This window comes from Penicillium angulare, assembly GCF_028827245.1.
Source record: "Penicillium angulare strain IBT 27051 chromosome Unknown utg000004l_segment0_segment0, whole genome shotgun sequence".
NCBI classification, from domain to species: Eukaryota; Fungi; Ascomycota; class Eurotiomycetes; order Eurotiales; family Aspergillaceae; genus Penicillium; species Penicillium angulare.
The window spans coordinates 589,217-609,765 of record NW_026623163.1 but is presented as its reverse complement, the minus strand read 5'-3'; the positions used below and the strand labels follow the sequence as shown (position 1 = coordinate 609,765).

Genomic DNA, 20,549 nt, shown 5'->3' with positions numbered 1-20,549 from the left:
CCAGGGCTACAGGCGCTTCCAAGGTGTCCACTTCTAATACATAATCTATTATTGGAATTACCTGCTTTGCTAGCTTTGACCCTATCTGATCTCATTTTGACTTTACGCGGATTAACCGCCCAATAACTTACTACGGTGACTAGGGCGTTGACACGTGCTCATGAAAATCAACAAGGAGCGACTATGTATGCATACGGAATACTAGCAAGGATAAGTTCAAGGAACAAGTCAATTAATACTTGAATGCAAGACAGTGGACACGTTTAGCTTGAATATGATACACAGCATTCGGATTTCATCACTGCTCAACACAATCCCACAGTACTGGTGACCAGCGCCTCCGCGCTTTATATCGCAGAGAACATAGCCATACACAGGACAGGGAGTGCATCGACACCAACGATAGACAATATCGAACAACCTACACAGCGGATAGGTTCAAGGTGCTCCATCAGCACCTACGAAAACGAATAACACCACACATGTTGAGAGAAAGCTCTGAGTTTAAAAAAAAGATATCACCAGCGAAGCCAACAAAACTGGAGGTCCCAACGCTGTTTTTTGCACACAGACGAAGGAGGAAATGTCACGGGGTATAGGAGAAGGTTTGAGAGATGGAAGGTAAAGGGTAATTGGAGTCGATCAAATCGCTTATGCGGAGAACTTGCGGGTGACCTTGGCGATGACTAGAAACGAACACATGTCAGTAAGTCATTATTATAGGTTCATGAATCTTGCAACACGCGCAAACGAGATAAGATAGGGTGTCGAAACTCACCATGCAGACCAACGACCGAGAAGATGAATCCCAGACTCAGAACCAGGACAACAACGGGGTCAACACGCAGACCGGGGCTCTCATCGGTGTAGAGCTTCAGCATGGTGCCGGAGGAACCACCAGCACCGGCGGAGCGAGTAGAGCTAGGACGAGCATTTCGCAGAGTCTCCTTGTGGTCGGCGGCGGCACGGCGGCGCATAGCAGCGCGAGGGCCACCGGGTGGAGTGGGCGAGGAAGGACGGCTGACGGAGGAGCCGGAGGCAACGGCGCCAGAGCCAGCACCAGCGGACTTGGACTCGGGGCCGGACTCAGCGCCGGAGGTGAGAGGGGAGGCGGGACGAGGAGAGGCCTAGGTGTATTGTTAGAGATGGATTTCCGTAGTCGTCGATGTGTAAGGGTGTTGGGAGGAAAGGAGGTGGGAGGGATAGGCGTGGAGGGCCATTGGGAGTGTATATTGGTTATATTGAAGCAATTGAGGTTGAGGGAGCTTACCATTGTGATTAGTTGGATGTAAAGGATTGAACGAGTGAAGGAATGAAAAAGGGTGAGGGAAGGGGAGGTTTGCGGAGTCGAATTGAGGCCACGATCACGGTTTCCTGATTGATACTAGCGTATGTAATGTATGGTCATAAACAGCTTAAACTGGAGTAATTTACCGTATATATGACGGAGGCTTGGCCAATGATACTCTCTGGAGCTCTGTTTTTTGGTCCGCCGGAACCCCATATTCGCCTCCACCCAATTAGACTCTTCCTACTGTAGCTAACCCATCAAATGTTCGACAGCTGCTCAGGTCAAATGGTTGGTCTTTGATATATGTTTTTCATCAGTCAGTATAACTAGTTAGCTGGCGTGCTTGAAAACACATTGATAGAATCAAGGGTGTATGTATCTTCCAATATCTCTTTAAAAGAAATAAATGGCCTATTGCGCCGTGTCCAGTACCAAAGTTAAGACAAACAGCTCAATGGCGGTATGTACTTATCAATATTTCGATGAGCAAGATAAAAGTCTTCTTGCGTATGGCTCAGGTATGAGAAGTTGATAGTTGTTCTAGCCTACTAGATAGCTTCCAAGGTTGATATCATTGTGAGCGCCACACCACTGGTACCCATCAAACACCTGGAATCTTAGCATAAACATTAGCCATATATTCAAATCTCCGCTTTTTTAAAACCCACCATTTGCTCACTGAATGAAAGGTATTACTTGAGACACCCTGCTGATATTCCTCAGCCGGAAATATGGATATTGAACAATGGGGCCCCGTGACCTCCACCAACACATAAACGGGGGTTTCTTACTGAATAGGTAGGCCCGGAAAAACAACCATGGAAGAAGTTATCTTTGTGTTTCTTGCAGACACTCGATTGCACAACGGCAAATTTGGTGCTCAAAATACCGCACAAGTGAGTGTATATGATCTGATCTGATCTGATATGAGTCGGTAGAAGCCATACTAACTTTTCTTTCGGCGAGACCTGATAAACACAATTACGGAAGCCAAATGCCTTCATACGCTTAAACATGTTTTTAGAATGTCTCTACGTTCGTAATTAACGAAAATATTTGAAAAGTCAAGTCTTTCGATGCGAGACTAAGTCATTATCATTCGAAATATGGATAAGGGTATAGGGAATGCCATAAATGACATGAAGAAAAAAACACTCCGCGTAAATCGCACCTAGATAGCGCCGGTCCACTCGTAAAAGCTATGTAAATCAACAAATGTAAAGTCACAGGAATTTTATGCCCAAGCTGCGGAGGCAATGGGAAGATAAGTAAAAAGGAAGGTCGCAAGTGAGGTATCATATCAAGAGCCCAAAAACCCAAGGCTTCAAGAAAAGAGAAACAAAAAACGCTTGTCTAGGACACAAGTCCCAGATGAGAACAGGAAGAAGGGAGGAAAAGAAAGGGAAAAAAAAGAAGAAAAAGAAAACAGGATAAAACGCTTGTGCTGACAACGCCTACATGGATCATTCAATAAAATACACCGCCTCGTGGTCATGGGAATTAGTCGATCATCATTCGTGATGGGACCGTTTCACCAGCCATGTTGGATGAAAGCTCGGTGGTCTTTTCTTCGGGCTTGGCCTTCTTCGTGGTGATGTGTGGCTTGAGACCGCGGTGGAAGTTGTTCACGCACATGCAAGCATTGATGATTGTGACGACGATCAGGATGAGAGTGATTATGGCGAAAAATGTCATTGAAGCACGAGCGGGAGAGTACATGTCTCGAGTGGCTGCGTCGTACATGCGGAAAAGCTTGAAGCAGAAGTAGGCCATGGCAGCGAAGAAGAGTAGGATGATGACGATCATGCCGGTTGTTGATTCCCTGCGTACAAAGAGCGCACCGCATAGAAGGATGAGGATCGTTACGGGAACAGCGATGATTGTGAGGTAGAACTCGGCATTATGGTTGGGAGATACCACGACCAAGAACTGGACTGTAAAGCCTAGGAAGAAGAAGAAATCGAACTTCAAGAGAGCAATGTAGATCTAGAACAAATTAATTTCACTGCTAGCGACTGTAAAAATCGGTGAATCATACCTGATAGGTCAGATAACGTCGTTTCATTCGTAGATCCGCACTGATGTGCTTGTAGATTGTCCATGCGAATTCGTCGTATAGTTTCCACGCCAGAAACGCGATCAAAATTGTTCCCAAGGCCACAATGCACGGGATGGCGATGAGGAACGGTTCCGATTCAGACCAGACAACGGAGTCGATTTCGTTCATGAGAGCCAAGGTGTTGACTGCAGTGCGGATCTGCTTCACCTGGACCGCGCCATAAACCAATAGTCCGACGTTGCACATGCAGAGACCAATAATTTGGATAGTGTTTTTCATTTTCAGCGCATCGTAAACCAAGACTAACTCGTAGAGGAAACCGAAACTGTAGAGGGCAAGGAAGGTCGGAATGGTTTTCGAGGCAGGACTGTCATTGTGTTTTTCTTGGATCTGGAAGTTCGCGAAGACATAACTGGAAACTGTTAGTTTGACATTCTTCCGTAATATAGAGAAAAGTCATTTTTTTTCAACATGGGAGGGCTCCATACATCTCAAGCGCAAGAACCACTAATGTCTGACAAAAGGTGACGATGGCGAAAGACCATGTCCAGGTCGTGTTAGGAATATACATGATCTTGGAGCGCGGTGTCGTTGCTGCAGCGGCACCTGCATAACCTTCGCGACCGCGAAATCCCGGACGAAACGACGGATCCAGCGGAGCTCCTCCTAATAACATAGAAGAATCCGATTCATGAGTTTGTACCTTGCCGAAGTGTTCCGACGCGGCACTCGGGGCCGCTGAGTGCTGTACGAAAGACACAGTGACGGTTGTGACCACCGGAGGTGGATTTGTGATTCTTATTTAGTTGGAGGGCGACAGAAGCCGCAGCTGAGCGAAAGTCGACTAGTCCCTGATACGTTGAGACGTAAGAGCGAAACACAAGGGGGGCTCGTGTGCCGCAGATTTGGACTTGGCAAGTTGCACGACAGACTGGGGTTGGAGAAAACGAGAGAAAGGGAGGTGAGTTGAGATTATGAGAACATGAGATGATGCAGGGCGATCCTCGCAGTTGAGATTGAACGAGTGTTGCGGAAGGGAAAGAAACACGATCGGGAAAGCTAAATTATTCTTTCCTTCCGAGGGGACGTTATTTGGGTCTGGCGGGGCGTAGCGTGGTCGGATCAGCGTTGCAGGCAACAAGGCTTAGAATCATCAATTTGGGGCTGGAAGTGTAGAGAGAGGGAGAAAGGGTAATTAAGGGTCAAGGGGTGCATTTGTATTATCTGGGGTTCTTGTCCGTGGTCATCAGTCACGTTCACACATAACTTTCTCCTCCTTCTTACTTCCCGTGTACTCCATACACATACCAAAGCTCTATTTATTTTATATTTATTTATTTCCTGATCCTCCCGGAGGCTGACACTGGAATGGGCCTTCTTTTCGAAAATCTAGACAAACCACCATTCGCCCCTGAATAGGCAAAAACCGCAACAGACGTGGCTCAAGTGGGGCCGACTCCATCTCATCCAGACGAGGCTCATTCAGGTCCAACCAAACTTTGCGGCTGGTCTCGAATTGTCGATGTACAGGTCGATATGAACACTATCCACTAGTTCGATCGCAGTCACGGAGTGCAGTGCATCCTGTACATGTACAGACATGCACGCTGCAGACCGACTCTGCTTTACTCCCAATCCTGACCCTCCTAGTTGACACATGAAGAAACCGAATTGGTTTGGCCGATTCAGCCTTATCCACTAATTTGAAACCGCGGAACCCGTCATGCAGATGAAGCAGAGTTGGGGGGATTGCGGCACACGATACTCAGCCACACCATTGGTCCACCGGTCGCATATGTTTTGCTCAGGACTGGTACTCTCATGCAAGCATTTGCATTCTGCCAAGGGCCTGTGGCTTATCTCCATGGAACTTCCCCCCCCCCCCCCCATTGCAATGGTGGTGGCTGGGATCTTACTAGTAGCACTGGAGAAGTCGGACGGGAAGGGGCGCATTCCACTGGGTGTGGTGCTTCAGGCAAGCCACACTGTGGCCTTTGGCCCCCAACTGATACTGGGTTTACGATGGTGCCATGTTTATTTATGGGACCAGATCATCCAAGACATTACTAATTATCCCCTAGTGAATGACTATAAGGCTTGTTTGCTGACAGCTAATGGCCTTCATAGCTTGCGACCGTAAGTATTGCCTCATAAGTACAGGGGACTATACCTAGCGTCCAGAGGCTATTCTGGCCTGTTTTAGACCCGCAGGAACTACGATACCTCCAGCTGCAATAAGGAACACCCCTATAGGCCCCGGATATCGCCAAGTTGAGCTTCATGCCTACTATCCTAAGGGATACTATCTTTGATGTCATAATATAACCATCCTTTCTTTTTAAATGAACTTAATGGTATGATATAAAGTATCCGTAAAAGACATTTCTCCATCTATCTGTCTTTCCAATCGTCCGTCTTTCTAATCGTCCATCCCCACCAGTCAAATGCAACATAAGAAAACGCCTTGCAATTTGTCTTTCTTTAAACCTTAACTAGTATAAAGCTTACAGCCCTGGAGTACAGTGGTATATAAATACTATGTACGGTAAATTGTGCTTCAATAGGTAAGTATGTATTGTCTGCCTACCTACTAAAGAGGGGAGTTGGTCCCCTCTCGGTGTGACACTAGTTAAAATCTTTTAAGTTCCATTGGGATGGACGCTATTAGATACTCCCGGTATATGCAATGCTCAGGATGGAAGTGTTCTCTGACGGGTATTTTAAGGCGCTATCGATGCCGATGTTTTTGAAGAATTTATCGAGTAATTTCTGCAGTATTGTAACAGTTGGCCAGAGCCGGAGTCTGTCCTTATTATGGATAATGCTTGTCTTCACCGCACCGAGAAGATTCAGCAGATGAGTTCAATTGGATAGAAAAGACATGCATTAGGGTCCAGGTCTACGGCATATAGTAAGTAGTATAAGAAGCGATTAGTACACATAACAAGGTTGTAATACTGTATCTTTTTACTTCGCCTGGGTGTTCTGTAAGATATTCTTCATCCGATCATACAGTCCCGTATCTTCCGTCGCCCACCGATGACCATGAGGGAAGACTGCCTTCCTTAGTGCGTTGACGCATGGAATCAGTGGCCGATAGTACGCGGTTCAATGGTTATTCGCGGACTTCACAAAATCAGCTTCATCTATAACCTCACCTTTCTTTATATTAGCTAACTCTTCTGTGTCTATATAATTCTACTTGTCAAATCTTGCAACAATCCTTCCATTACCAAGACTATCGTAGTGAATGTATATCCAAAATATTACCCAAAAAAGGATTCAAGATTATGTATAAAAGAATACTTCTCTCCTATGTGTGAACCAATTAATATAAAGGCTCTTGTACCAGCTTTTCTAGTTACTCCCGTAACAGAGTTATATTATTCTTTAATAGTAAGATCAATATCAATCAGGAACAGCGGTCACAAGGGATTCTCTTTATCTTTGTTTGTAAGAAGATTATTAATAGAAATATCTCAGTGAAGAATTCCTGCATTTCGCAAGAACTAATATCCTGCCATATAACCCTCTAAGACAGCAAACAGGGCTACACAAGTAATTACCTTTCTATAATTCTATATTACAATACACCAATAGACTTAGTTTAGTAGTAGGTTACTAGATACTTTAATAGAAGATATTAAACAGGATCGCTTTTTTTGCTTTTAAGACAATAAAGATACTCCAATTTCACTAGAAAAGCACCAAATGCTATCCCCCCCCTGTTGAGAACCCTTATACACACTTATATCGGAAAAGACAGTCAAACATGCAGGTTAATATTTACTTACATTCTATATATCTAAGCTATTTCAAATATTTCCCCGGATATCATTAGTCTTACTATAAATATAGACTATTAAATAGTAGTAATACTATACAACATTAATCATACCCCTCTCGGTAGCCTCTTAAAACTCACCCTCTTCATCGCATTCTATATATTACCAAGAATCCTTAACAACAAATAAAGTCCCCGGATATATCTTATTATATACTTTCCAGCATATTGTTGCTCAACCTACAACACAAAGAGCCCATTTCATTAGCCTTCCAAACACAAAGTGCTTAGTATAACCATTTTACTATATTTCAATAATTCACTAACTATATTATCTTATACTTATAAGGTCAAACCCATAGTCAAACTCACTTATTCGAAGAAATATAAGTATAGTGAATACAAATTAAAGCCCGTCTTTATTAATATTAAAACAATTAGAGATAATTCCACTAAGCCCCTAAAACCTTATAAAAACTCCATATAATATAAGCCCTAGTACTAAATTTCATATATCTTATACTACCAGGACTTCCTAAGTATATCTACCCAAGCCAAGTCATACTTTAGAAGCTATATCAGCTACCAGACTACTTTTCAGCTCTCCGAGCATAAGGATTTATAACCACTGGCATGAGGTATCCTTTCCAGCAATAGTATTATCTACAAATCCAATATCTAGCTTCCGATCTACTATAGAACCTTAAAAAGGTTTATTAGATAGTACTAAAGATCTATATAATTACATCGGCCTAGGGTTATATCATATTAATATATACACCAATATTTCGCTTAAATCTATAAACCAACTAAGGACATCCTCCTGATTTACATCTCTAGACCATCCTTTCCATCTATTAACAAAAAGTACCTTAGTAGCTTCAGTATATCTTTTAAAAACCGCGTTCGATACATCTTTAAGACTATCAGTAACCCCAAGAGATATTGTTCGTAAATAAGAGAGTCCAACATATAGAAGGCCCAATTCAGATCTAAGAACTCTATCAATATCTTAGCAATAGTCGGAAGAATTAGCAAAGCTACTTATTTTTTAAACCCATAGTATTTATTATAGGGAGGATACAATCGTTCGAAACGGCGTAGGTTCCGCTACAGCAGCATCGACAAGACTCCAAGTAAGGTCATCCGTCGAGGCATTATTGAGAGAGACTTTAAGTAGTGGCTTGACTGGTTCGGGATCGAAGTCATCCGATACGACAGCCGATGTAAGTCGGAGCAGGTCACTTCGGATGGTCCCTACAGAATGAGACGGCAGAAGGCGAGCAGCAGGAGGGATCTAAAGGCTGACTAAGAGACTGAAAGCAAGAGATTACACATATAGTTTCCAATCAGTAACGAAGAACTTGAAGGGATATGGTGAATCCTCGTGCCCTACCCTCTAGCTCCAGCTGATCGATGGCCCCATCGAAGGGAGGCAAGTCAGTAGGGTGCATCCATGCGCGGGGGTAGGCCGGGGGTGCATTCTGCCCGCCATTCGGTTGTAGCTAGTGAGAGATGGGAGGAAAAGCTTCCTCCCACCACCACCGTCAGAATATAACAGTATCTTCCTCGTTCTTTCTGTCCCTACACACATGTTTGGTACATGCCTGTAGCGTCATCACTTTAGTAGGTAGGTAGATAACATATACTTACCTATTAAAATACTACATATGTACCTACTATATATAGTACTAGTATACTACTATCTATACTCTAGGGTTGTAAGCTTTATACTAATTTAGATTTAAAGAAAGATAAATTGTAAGGCTTATTCTTATATCTTATTTAACTAGTAGGGATAAACTAGTAGAAAGATAATTAGAAAGATAATTGGAAAGATAATCGGAAAGATAATTGGAAAGACAAATGGAAAGATAGACAGATGGAGAAATTTCCTTTTATAGATACTCTAGATTATACCATTAGGTTCATTTGAAAAGAAAGAAAGACTATGTTATGATATCAAGGATAGTTGTTAAGACGGCCAAACTACTGGGATGTAGTGCGCTCAATATGGTAATATTGCTATGAGGAGAGGGCAGAAAGCTACAGGCAACTATTCGGACGTGAATGTGTGGGCCGGCGGCAGTTCTGCTACTGCCCTCCGTCCCGGCTAGTACTGCCGTGCCTTACCGCCCGAACCTCAGGGCTCATAAGAGTCATAACAATAGTATCCCTCAAGATAGCAGGTATGAAGCTTAACTTGGCGATATCCGGGCCTATAGGGGTGTTCCTTATTGCAGCTGGAGGTTACCGTAGTTTTTGTATCTTCCTAGTAAAAGTTTACTATGAGAGACTAGAAAAACAATTTCAACCCAATTTCAACCCAATTTTAAGTGTTTATTATTCATTTAATATGCTTTGAACTCTAGAACGGAGAAGATACAGACAAATTCTTCTCATGTTATGTTTTAAACTATAAGGATTACTTATAAAAATAATCAGTTATTCAAGATTTTTCAAAAAGCACAAATAGGTGTCTTTTATATGACACATCTATACAAAAGGTACGTTTTCCCTTACAGTGATATTTTCTGTTACGGTGGGGGACACTAATCCGGCACCCTGGATTAGTGTCCTTCGGCACGGCTAGTGGCAGATTGAGAACTTCCGAGAACATTTGTAGATAGAAAAGTTTCCCCTTGTAAATCGAACTGGGGGTTTCCGGAAGAATATTTTCCAGAATGTACAATCTGTGGAGAAGGGATCGACGTCTAATTTTCCTGTGTAGGAAAAAAAGCCGTGCATTGCTGGCATGTTGTGGGCGGATGAATCTACTCGGTACGGAACGCCGACGCCCTCCACGCCCTCCCATTGGCATCACACTCGAGAATCAAATCCACTCGGGTACCGGAAGTTATACTAAGCTCCGACCGAATGTTACCCTTATTTTCTCCGAATAACAAACCATCGATGCCAAGATGCCAAGACCACTAAGCGAAGGATATCAAATGACGATCCAAACATTGTGGTCGGCTATTGATTGAATTGTTGGTATTGCTAGGGGATGGAAAAACTATTCAATATAACGTCTCAGCAAATCAGACACTAATGCCGGAGCTGCGTACCACAAGTGATGTCAGTGGACAGAATATGGACGTGGAGCACGATAAATACCACGTAGTCCCATTGTGAGTCTTCTGAAAATGTGAAGGACTTCGATCTTGTAAGCTTATTCTATCAAATTCGTTATGAGAGTCTTTTCTGCCCTGCTGGCTGGCTTGACTGCCAGTTTTGCTATAGCTGGGTGTCCATATGGCTTTGACAAAGCAAACGATCTCGACGATTTTGCAAAAATAAAAGCCCACGCCAATATTCCTCGAAGTCTCACTTCTCCAGGTACTCCTTCCACCTCTGTGGGTGAAACTGCTGGCAGCAAGGGCGTGTTTTTGATGAATCGGATTGCTCCCGACACTTCCACACTTTATATCTCCAACACCGATGGCAGCAATGAGCGAGAGCTTTTGTCCGATTCCGTATTTGAGTACCATGCATCTTTCTCTCCCGATGGAGAATGGGTGACATTCACCACCGAACGGAATGGCGATGGAAATTCTGATATCTACCGAGTCCGCAAAAATGGTTCAGATCTAGAACAAATGGTTGCCACTCCGTCGGTGGAAGATTCCGTGGCGTTGTCTCCAAATGGACGTCTAGCTGCCTATGTCTCCACCGCAAACAACTTGAGAGCGAACATCTGGGTCATGGATATGGTGACAGGAAAGAAATGGAATATCACGGATACGCCAATTATCGCCTCCAATACCAATTCCTCTTTAATGAATGGGTATTTCCGACCGGCTTGGTCTCCTGATGGAGAATGGATTGCATTTTCATCGGATCGTAATTCACAGTACAGTGGCCACGGTGAACCGACATACCTTGGCCTTACTGGATGGGAAACGACACAAGAGCTTTCCATATACGTGATTCGTCCCGACGGATCTGGATTTCGCCGGGTAGCTACTAAGCCCTACTACTGTCTCGGATCTCCAAAGTGGTCGTTGGATGGTAAACGTCTTGTCTACTACGAGATGACTCGTGAAGACACCTACAACTCGCACAGCGAGTTTACACTTTCGTCGGCAAACTCGTCAATTATCTCGGTAGATGTTGCAACGGGCCAAGATAGACGAGTAGAAGTTGGTGGGGCTGGTGTCAAGATATTTCCTCAATACCTGGACCATAATGGTACAATCGCTTATCTTCTAAAAAGTGGCACAAGTACTGAAGGATTCTATACAACATCTGGCCTCTTTTCCAATAACACTGGTACCGTGCGTTCACCCTGCTGGTCCCCAGATGGTAAACAGGTGGTGTATGAAAAGACGACGTGGGGGATCCGTGATAGCTATAAACAGCTTTATAGTTGGGACCCTGAATGGGACTATCGATTCAATGACGTCTTCCCGCAGTACTCCTCTGTGGATGATCGGGTTGTAATTACGCAAAAGCAACTCGGAAACTCTTCAATTGTCACGCTGAACACGACTGGGGGTGACCTGAAACTGGTCTATGACCCCAGCAAAGCTGATTTTCTTACCTCGTCACAATCTTCTGGTGTCGCTGCATACAATCCAAATTGGTCTCGCGATGGAGAGTGGCTCGTTTTTGGGGTTGGGTTCTGGTTTGAAACTCGGGAAGCGTCTGGTGGATGGATCGTGAGATCAACTGCCAATGGCTCTTACTCCGAGGTTCTAGTCGATAGTGCCTACTCCATTACGAACAGTACGCAACTCAACAATGGATACCCTAGCTTTTCACGCGATGGGAAAAATGTTGTTTATCGTGTCTGGGGCGCCGATACTGCAACCTACGGCAACAAATCAGAAATCGGCCTACGTATTCTTGACTTGGAGACAAGAAAAACGACCGTTTTAACAACGGAATGGGATAACTTGCCAGAGTACTCACCCGACGGTGAATTGATCCTCTTCACTCGGAAAACCAACGCGTACAATTATGACGTTTGCACAATTCGCCCCGACGGTACTGACCTCCAGGTCCTCACCAGCAGTGGAGCCAATGATGCCCATGCTGTTTGGACTCAGGACGGCCGCATTATGTGGTCAACCGGTATGAATGGTTTCCGATACGAGTGCGCATTATATGATAATACTTTCCAGCCTTATGGCCAGATCATGATCATGAACAAAGATGGCTCGAACAAGACCGCCCTGACTGACTCCATGTGGGAAGACTCCATGCCTCTTTACCTTCCGAAGTCTACTCTTTGAGAACCGTGATCATCTTATCCTGAAGAAATGTCATTGAAAACCTCCTCCAACGTACATTGATAGATAGGTTCTTCCGAGATAGACAATATCCGGACTGAGACCTGAAGGAATGCAACCATTGGCCTGCTGCACTTGTCTCGACAGCATGGACGTAATTCAATATTGTCAAAAAGCAATTGACTGAAAAGATTCAAATGTTCTTAATGATTTCTCTCCATGTCCAACAAAGAAATGAGTATGTATTCGTAAAAGACCTCATAAAGCTTGGAATAGTCCTTCCATAAACCTTTGTAGACCTCCGGCATCGGCTCACACTGATAGAATATTGATGTATGAGGCCTGGCTGCAAGTCATTTGAGACTTTAATGCCGGCAAAAAAAATCACTGATATACCACATCGTTAGATAGATCATTATTGAAGGTAGAATGCGGGGCGAACCCCGCATTCTACCCGAGAGATGAGAGTGGAGATTTGATTTGGGGGCGAATTCTTGACTTGACAACTATCATTGGAATTCTAAGGTAGATTTTGTATGTGCCAAAAACAGTCTCTTGACCTTGATTGACTAGCTACAGGTATGATGAAAGGCCAGACAGAAATTAGCTCCAATAAGCACAGGGGTCTGCAATCCGTCTACATCTCTGATACTATACGACGCGGCAACCGCATTTTGCTCCTGCATGGCTCACTTCATGCCAGTTTCTGGCCTTCCCTTTTTTCAATCTCATAAATTGGAAACGTGATACTAGAGTTCCAACAACCAGCCTCAAGAAAGTCACCGGTAATATTTCTCACGGTTGTCTGATTCCCAAACTCGAGGATCAATCCACCATTTGGCTCACTGGCATGGAAGACGGGCCAACCGACAGAAGAGCTGACGCGTGAGGAATCCTTGAGAAAAGCGAGAATATAGTCCTGCATTGTTTCCGACGTTTGGATCTCAAGTTCAGAAATTTCACCAGCGTCTGTCATATAAGTGCCGAAGATCATTAAAAGATCTGACCAGTGGAATGCTCCGAGATACGGTACTGGGCTGATGTTGGAAAAGTTACCCGCCCACAAATAACGATATGTCTCGAGTCCCAACGACGCCCGGAGGAGGGAGTCTTGATATGCTGTGCAAATCCATTCACCCTCCACCTCCATCGTCACACTTTGGTTTGTGTTGGCTTGCTCCCTTGAGGCATCCGATCTAATAGCTGGGCCTCGAGCGACCTTGCCTTTGCGGTATCGCTCGGTTTCATCTGAGAATATATATTTCTCATCCGCTAGTATGTCATTAAAAGTTAGCGCTGCTGATTCAATCATTACAGATCTAGTAGTATTCATAAGGCATACTAGTAGATCAGGTAGTATATGCCAGTGTGAGACGAACGGATGTAATTCGTGAATGCAATTGATGGAGAGCCATCATAGCGATTGATGTATTCTTCGATTTGTACCCAGGAAACCTGGCGCATACACTCAAGTTCGGCATCCCAGTCGTCTCCATAGTTGCATCCAAGACCTTCTGCTACAATATGGAAGTCTTGGTAAACATCGTCTGTCTCGGTGAGATTTATAGTCACAGTCGGTGGTTGGGAAATAACACCGAACTTTGCCACTAGTGGATCGTCTGGGAAGGCAAGTGTGTATAAGTGCGTAAGAGCTGCCCCTTGAGATTGCCCCCAAAGCTAAAGAACCATATTCCAGAGTCAGTAATAGTCATTATTTTCACTGAATTCCGGAAAGGATTTACCATAATATTATCCGGGTTACCCCCAAAAGCCGCAATATTCTCCGAGACCCATTCTACTGCAGCACGCACGTCCAGCAATGTCAATGAAGTCTCTTTCATTGCCTTTGATTTGGGATCTAGACAAGCGCTCGTTTAGTGACTTCATCTCAATTCAGTAGGCTGATTAATCGGATTACTTACTTCCAAATATATTGAGTCTGTAGTTAATTGTGACCACGATATGCTCCTGTGATCGCGCAACCCAATGAGATGGTAGCTGCGATGGGACCGTAATGCCACCAGTGACACCTCCACCTCCCGTGACAAATAATGCAACAGGTAGTTTTGACCAATCTTCCGCATCAGCGGGTGTCCAGATAGCCAGTGAGAGGCAATCTTCGGAAGAGGACCATGCTGTTGACCCCTGGTTGTCGGCCTCGCCAATGTTGAGCAGAAGACTAGTGGGTTCATACTCTGACCACATGCCGTCACTGGTGGCCACATATTGGGGGCACGCTAGAAAAATTAGCTTTGATGTTACAGCAAAAGGGGTTCGAAACCTCTTTGAAGTTTCTCGGGAAACATGAACGAATTCCGTCACTCACCGGGGCCATAGCGAGTAGAATCAATTCTTTTCGACGAGTCACGTAGCCGCTGTGGAGGGAGCCATCGTAGATCACCGACGGGTGGCTAGAAGTTTGAGCTTCTTGTCAATTCAACGTTTCAAACGGAATGAAAAACACTTCTTTACCTGAGCAAACGGAATACGCAGGAACTGTCGGACTTCGGGATATGTATCGTTAAGGCTGCCAATGAAAGTGCCGGTACGTGTCTCTACAGTCAAATTGGCCCAATTAGATATTGAACGAGCGGGTTGCCATGTTAAATTCGCGTAGTATGGAGGATTCAGATCGCCCCAAGCGAAGGCGGCCAGCCCTAAGACCCAAAGTGAAGATAGGTGAAACATTTCTTTACTCATCGTGAGAGCCTGAAAGATACCGCAAAAATGTCAGTTGAATTCAAGCGTCATCTCCAATTTGGTCTAGCTTTATATTTTTTCTATCAACTGTGAATCTTATGACATAACGACAAACCCCACAGCATTTTACAACCAAAATGCTCATACAGGGCAATTGCGGGGGTAATTGCGGGGGGTTAAGCATTTATCCAACCGAAATACTGGGGTTGGATGAACGGCTCTCGGATGATATAACAAGTTCCGTTCCCGAAAGTCTAAAGTTAAGACAATGGAACTAAGCCACATGCACTTCACTTTATTCTTCAGGATTTGGGAAACTTGAAATTTTGAGCGAAGGCCATTTCGAGGCCAATTACATGACTTTTGATGGTCATGTATCTAAGAGCATGCGACGAAGTCTATGTGTTGACCTAGATTTTGATTTTATAATTTCAATGTTGCCTTTCGCATGTATGCATATATGCCAGACTCTTCCATAGAAGCCGAGCAAGCTCACGCGGACTACTGAGTCAGTTAAGATTCTGTCACGATAACTCTCTACATTGCTGCTGCTAGAACACTTGCACGTTGATCTAATTATCTGCAACTTATTTCCGACACCTAGAACTAGATAGATCATTCTAGCTAGTTTCAATTGGACCATATAGAAAGAAGAAAAGCCCCTCTCCGAGGTACCGCTGCCAGGTTTCTAAGATATGATAGTTATGTTCTTTGAAAGATTGGTACAATCTCTGATCATAGTAAGAATGGGACCTTCGCCTTGAGGTGCAACAGTATGATTGTAAGTTGGGTTGAGAGCCATTAGCTGGCCTGGTGTAGAACCCAGTTTGGCCGCCAGATCCTTGAATGTGCCATAAATAAATTCTCCAGGTCGGATAATGCACTGACTTGGACTGCATTGCGGTATCTTGATGGTTTGACCAACTTCAACCGTATCATTCACAGATCCCATATTTGGTACCCAGGCAGTGCTCATCAAGGCATCAATCGTGAGATTGAGCTTCAAAGCAATGTAGGCCATAGTGTCACCCTTGAGGGTGAGGTAGGTGTGCGGTCCACCTACAACACAGTTCGCATAGGTGGCATTTGGCTCGGACACGATCAGGCATGTCGAATTGTCTGGCTTGCAGACCTGGGGAGGTATGAGGATTTCTTCATCGGTCGTCAATGGAATTATGGCATCCGCCATGCGATTGTAGCGCGCGATATCGCAAACTCCACGGGACACAACATCTGCGATATCGAAGAGTGTTTGGTTCTCCTGTGCATAATACACACCACTGGTGGTATTCAGGGTAGAGGGATCGCAGGAAACATTTGCTGAGACAGTACATCCCAAGGAAAAGGCCAGAAGAAATGAAAAAAGCATATGAAGAGAGCTCATTTTGAAATGGCAATATAGCTGAGGTCGATGAAAAAGAAGCGGAAATTCGAATGCAGATGAGTCAATAGACTGGAAACTAGTGCCGTTATGTAGGATTATCTTTACAGTGCGAGCCCCTGATGGTTTCACCAATCGGCCGCAGTCACTAAATGACGAAAATTTGTGCGTCCCCTCTGTAACCATGTCGATCCTGCAATCATATCCACATGATGACGAGTCTGACTCGAAGTGATGTCACATATTGTGCCATGTTGTGCCAAACAAAATTAGAAATCTGATAAAGCACGGATAAACAAATTTGATAGAGACGATACGGATTTTTGCATCCTGTGCTAGCTTGGCACCCTTCAGTACGTTGTTACAGTGTCCAGAACTAGGCGTTGCTATAGACCCGATAATTATATTGTTGACACCTAAGTTGGCTCATGATGCTGTTTTGAGAAGACAGAGTAACAAGCATCTAATCTTCTTTGCCCTCTCCCTCCCCCGCGCTTTTTTTTTCCAATTTAGGGAAAGGTAAACACTTAAGTGTCTTCGCTTCGAAATTTGAAACGATCCCTCCGGGGAAAGATGGACATGTTGATGCGGAGAAGCTATAAAGTCCACGGTGATACATCAGATGTCTATCTACAGTGATTATTAAGAAAGTGGCTATTATCAAAGCTTGTAAAGGAAGACTGGGCCCGTTTGAAGCTTCCTAGCGGTGTAGCCATAGGACCGAGGAAAACTAGGACTCCAAAATGGATAATTTTGAGAAAGAAAGGAGGGTTCTTCAGGACAGAAGACTGGTCGGAGGCAAGGAGCAAAATACGGTTTGTCTGGATCGCGCGTAGCATGAGGCTAGAAATCGGAGTGGGAGAGAATGCGCCACCTGAAGGTCACTATACATTCTAGCTGATCAGAATTTGAATGTGATCGATCCTACCTAAGAACCGTCATTAAGAGCACATGCGGACTCTCATTAATCATTACTATTGCACCTATTGCACCATTGATTTTGCTGCAGTGATACGCCTATTCCTAGCATCATTGCCTGTTTCATTTCGTTCCTGCTGAAGCTTCTTATCCGAAAACTCTTTTATAGTGAGAGATTGCGCTGCGGGACACCAAATGCCGCTAGTCGTATTTGGTGTCCAGACCGTAGGGATAAAAATCGGAATTTAAAACACTTTCCGATCTCCATGCCAAGCGGATGGCACCCGTGAAGATTCATCTTTCCGGATATCGCGTATCCGACCCTTTCCGCTATCCGGCTACCAGCTGCTAGCTAATGTTTGAGCTGAACTAACATATACCAGGAACATTAAATTGAAACCATGACACCTTTCGTTTGATAGCCCTGTATTGTTTGCGAATGAATGTTAAAATTGTTGTTGGTGTGGTTTCATACTACCCGAAATGGAAGGCCATGTGTACGTAATAGATACAGCCTTAGTCAGAAATGCACTACACCTACCCGTCGCGACTAACAAAAGAAGATGTTCAAAAATCCGAAGTCAAATACTTCAATCGCGATGGAAAGAGATATCACTTTACCATCAGGACGGGCAAACAAATCATGTGAGAGTTGCCGAGCTCTTAAAGTCCGCTGTAGGCCAAATTTGTCAACCCCTGACCAATGTGAGCGATGCGTAAACGCGAAAAGACACTGTGTCTTCAAACTCCCAAGAATACGACGTCCACGCATGCGAACAGGATCAAAAGTCGCTCGACTAGAGGGAGAAATGTTGGAGATGCGCTCTTTATTGAGGAATATCGGTGCTAAGCAAGGTGCTCAAGGGGAAGGAAGGGAACCATGTTTCACTGCTCAGAGCAATGAGCAGACCATTCAATCGTCTCCTCTCATTGAAACCCCGAGTTTACCGAGTGCGAATAGTGATGTCACTGATATCAATTGGTTAGGAAAATCGCCGATCGAAATGGATGTCATCGATCGTGGGATCCTACCAATAGCTACCTCGCAGAGCTTGATGACATTTTTTGCAGAAGAATTGACTGATTTCTTCCCACTTGTCCTGTTACCTCGTGACATGGAAGCTTCTTTTCTCCGCCGGCAAAAGCCTATACTATTTCTTTCCATCATGGCAGCATCCGCGGTCACTTTGGGTCTGGATGTAGCGAAAACGTTACATGAAGAATTTCTGGCTACACATGCTAGGTCATTTTTCTTAAATGGAGAGAAGTCCTTGGAGTTGATACAAGCTCTTCTTTTGGCGGCGGTATTTGAGTACCCCCCTTCGTCTAGGGAGCGCCTTAGACTTTGCCAGTTCACCCACATCGCATGTACCATGATTTTGGAGCTAGGTTTGCATGTGCGCTTTCAGGAAAAGGACACAGAGCTTTTCATCGATGACAGAACAGCCCAGGCAAGAGCTATTCTAATTAGTTATCACCTTGCTTCAAGGTATGTTCTGCCTTGATGTCACATAATGATTTTGGTGATGAATAACGTCTTTATCTTGGTTCTACAGTATTGCAGCCAAATCTGGCGGACTCAACATGCTTCCACGGAACGATTTTCTCAAAGATTGCGCCGAAATTCTTGATGGCTCTAGAAATGTTCATAACCAACAATTGGCATGCTGGTTTCAACTTCAGAAAATTATTGATGATACGCTGATGGCTTTCAGCGCCGATAACACTCGTTACAAATCTCCAGGTGAACGGCCTCAATTGCAGCCAATCTTGCGATATTTTGGGACCCAGATGCGGTCTTGGGAAGGAAAATTAATCAAAGAAACCACGACTAGTATGTTGCATGGTGGATGCTTCGTCCGACAAGATCCCAACCGCTAATCCCCATATAGACTGGATGATGCTGGAGTATTACTATACACAAGTTGTGGTATACGAAGCCGCAAACGGCGAGGCTTTTCGAGATCCTGACTCTTTGAACCGCTATTTTTACATGCTTCCCCCTCTCGGAAACGGCCATCAGAGGCCTGGCTCAAATCCACCTCTGAATGCTGCTTGGGTAGATATATCAGCGAAGTGGATGGACGCTGCTCAGGGCCTTTTGAATGCCTTTCTCGCAATTGATATTCCTCAAGTGCGAAAACTTCCTGAGAGAGTTTTCTCCCGAGTCTTTGCTGCCATCACATCTCTGTTAAAAATATATGACACAGCCCGCCGCACGGCACTGGGCACGATTATCCAACTAAACAGTGTGGTAATATGGACCTACATTGACTCCGTCACGCAAAATCTTTTTCTTGCTGGACTCGATGGACACTATAAGGTACCTAGTCGATGGTACCGTATATGTTTGAAGAAGCGAGAATGGTTCCATGGGCTAGAAGCAGAAGATCTGAGACGATGTGACTCACCGTCGCTGCTCCCGCTCCAACATAGTGTTACAGGTATGGACCAGGCGCCTAGTGCACCAGAGTCTTTCAATTCCTTTCCTATCACAGGGAGCTGGGCGTCAGGCTTTAGAAATGAAGTAAGAGCACCAGTATATGACATAGTAAACGGGGCCATGGCCACAACTTTGTCTACTCGATTCCCTTACGCAGATTCGTCAATTATGGAGGAGACACATTCCAGGGTACCCGAGTTTCGGCATGGGCAATGGCAGTGATTCGACTAGCTGTCATTAACCTTGTTTTTGTATTTCTTTTACAGTGGAAATTCCTAATTCAAACGTATGGGCCGAGAGAAGCGACTATCTAGACCCTTCAAAAGCTCTATCGCGATTTTTCCCGCTTACTGACGTGATACTGCGCTTATAAAAATCAAGGTTGTCTTAGAGGGGATAGTTGATGACAACTTATGTGATTTTATGGCTGTCTGTTACGCTTACCAGACACCATGCGAGCACCCATCAGAACCTGTGAGTCAAAGACGTGTTTCTGACTGGTCGCTTCTCAGCGGAGGGCTCAATTGTAATGACGGTAGCTAATGCAGCACATTATGCCTCGTAAGAAAATGTGGCAATAGGATGATTCATTCCGATAGTGCTGCTTCGTTACCTGATCTCCGCCAGCCTCGTCTCATATCATTTACCAATCCTTCCCAGGTGTTGCTCAAATGGTCCAAGGAAAAAGAAGCCGCCGGGTTGGGTTCGCATGCAACCGTGAACATCGAACAAACACCAG

At 44.5% G+C, this 20,549-nt stretch overlaps 7 protein-coding genes across 7 annotated transcripts; 2 read left to right on the top strand and 5 right to left on the bottom strand.

Annotated features, from left to right (window-relative positions):
- Nucleotides 1–651: 651 nt before the first annotated feature.
- Nucleotides 652–1,504, bottom strand: N7478_004150 (SEC61-beta family protein; the record flags this gene model as incomplete). Its single annotated transcript, XM_056920364.1, has 4 exons — nt 652–686; nt 779–1,127; nt 1,271–1,374; nt 1,435–1,504. The coding sequence occupies 4 exons, from the start codon at nt 1,502–1,504 to the stop codon at nt 652–654; spliced, it is 558 nt and encodes a 185-aa protein (XP_056778401.1).
- Nucleotides 1,505–2,791: 1,287 nt separating this feature from the next.
- N7478_004149 (uncharacterized protein) lies at nt 2,792–4,026 on the bottom strand (the record flags this gene model as incomplete). The annotated part of the gene is made up of 3 exons (XM_056920363.1): nt 2,792–3,277; nt 3,330–3,762; nt 3,839–4,026. 3 exons carry the CDS (start codon nt 4,024–4,026, stop codon nt 2,792–2,794), a joined length of 1,107 nt encoding a protein of 368 aa, XP_056778400.1.
- A 4,177-nt stretch (nt 4,027–8,203) lies between these two features.
- Nucleotides 8,204–8,753, bottom strand: N7478_004148 (uncharacterized protein; the record flags this gene model as incomplete). Its single annotated transcript, XM_056920362.1, has 3 exons — nt 8,204–8,431; nt 8,499–8,639; nt 8,727–8,753. The coding sequence occupies 3 exons, from the start codon at nt 8,751–8,753 to the stop codon at nt 8,204–8,206; spliced, it is 396 nt and encodes a 131-aa protein (XP_056778399.1).
- A 1,572-nt stretch (nt 8,754–10,325) lies between these two features.
- On the top strand, nt 10,326–12,371 carry N7478_004147 (dipeptidyl peptidase IV/CD26 N-terminal domain-containing protein; the record flags this gene model as incomplete). Its single annotated transcript, XM_056920361.1, has 1 exon — nt 10,326–12,371. One exon carries the CDS (start codon nt 10,326–10,328, stop codon nt 12,369–12,371), a length of 2,046 nt encoding a protein of 681 aa, XP_056778398.1.
- A 691-nt stretch (nt 12,372–13,062) lies between these two features.
- Nucleotides 13,063–15,068, bottom strand: N7478_004146 (uncharacterized protein; the record flags this gene model as incomplete). Its single annotated transcript, XM_056920360.1, has 6 exons — nt 13,063–13,640; nt 13,748–14,045; nt 14,111–14,226; nt 14,291–14,605; nt 14,695–14,779; nt 14,841–15,068. 6 exons carry the CDS (start codon nt 15,066–15,068, stop codon nt 13,063–13,065), a joined length of 1,620 nt encoding a protein of 539 aa, XP_056778397.1.
- A 688-nt stretch (nt 15,069–15,756) lies between these two features.
- On the bottom strand, nt 15,757–16,452 carry N7478_004145 (LysM peptidoglycan-binding domain-containing protein; the record flags this gene model as incomplete). The annotated part of the gene is made up of 1 exon (XM_056920359.1): nt 15,757–16,452. The coding sequence occupies one exon, from the start codon at nt 16,450–16,452 to the stop codon at nt 15,757–15,759; it is 696 nt and encodes a 231-aa protein (XP_056778396.1).
- A 1,685-nt stretch (nt 16,453–18,137) lies between these two features.
- On the top strand, nt 18,138–20,032 carry N7478_004144 (uncharacterized protein; the record flags this gene model as incomplete). The annotated part of the gene is made up of 3 exons (XM_056920358.1): nt 18,138–18,856; nt 18,924–19,201; nt 19,260–20,032. 3 exons carry the CDS (start codon nt 18,138–18,140, stop codon nt 20,030–20,032), a joined length of 1,770 nt encoding a protein of 589 aa, XP_056778395.1.
- Nucleotides 20,033–20,549: the final 517 nt, after the last annotated feature.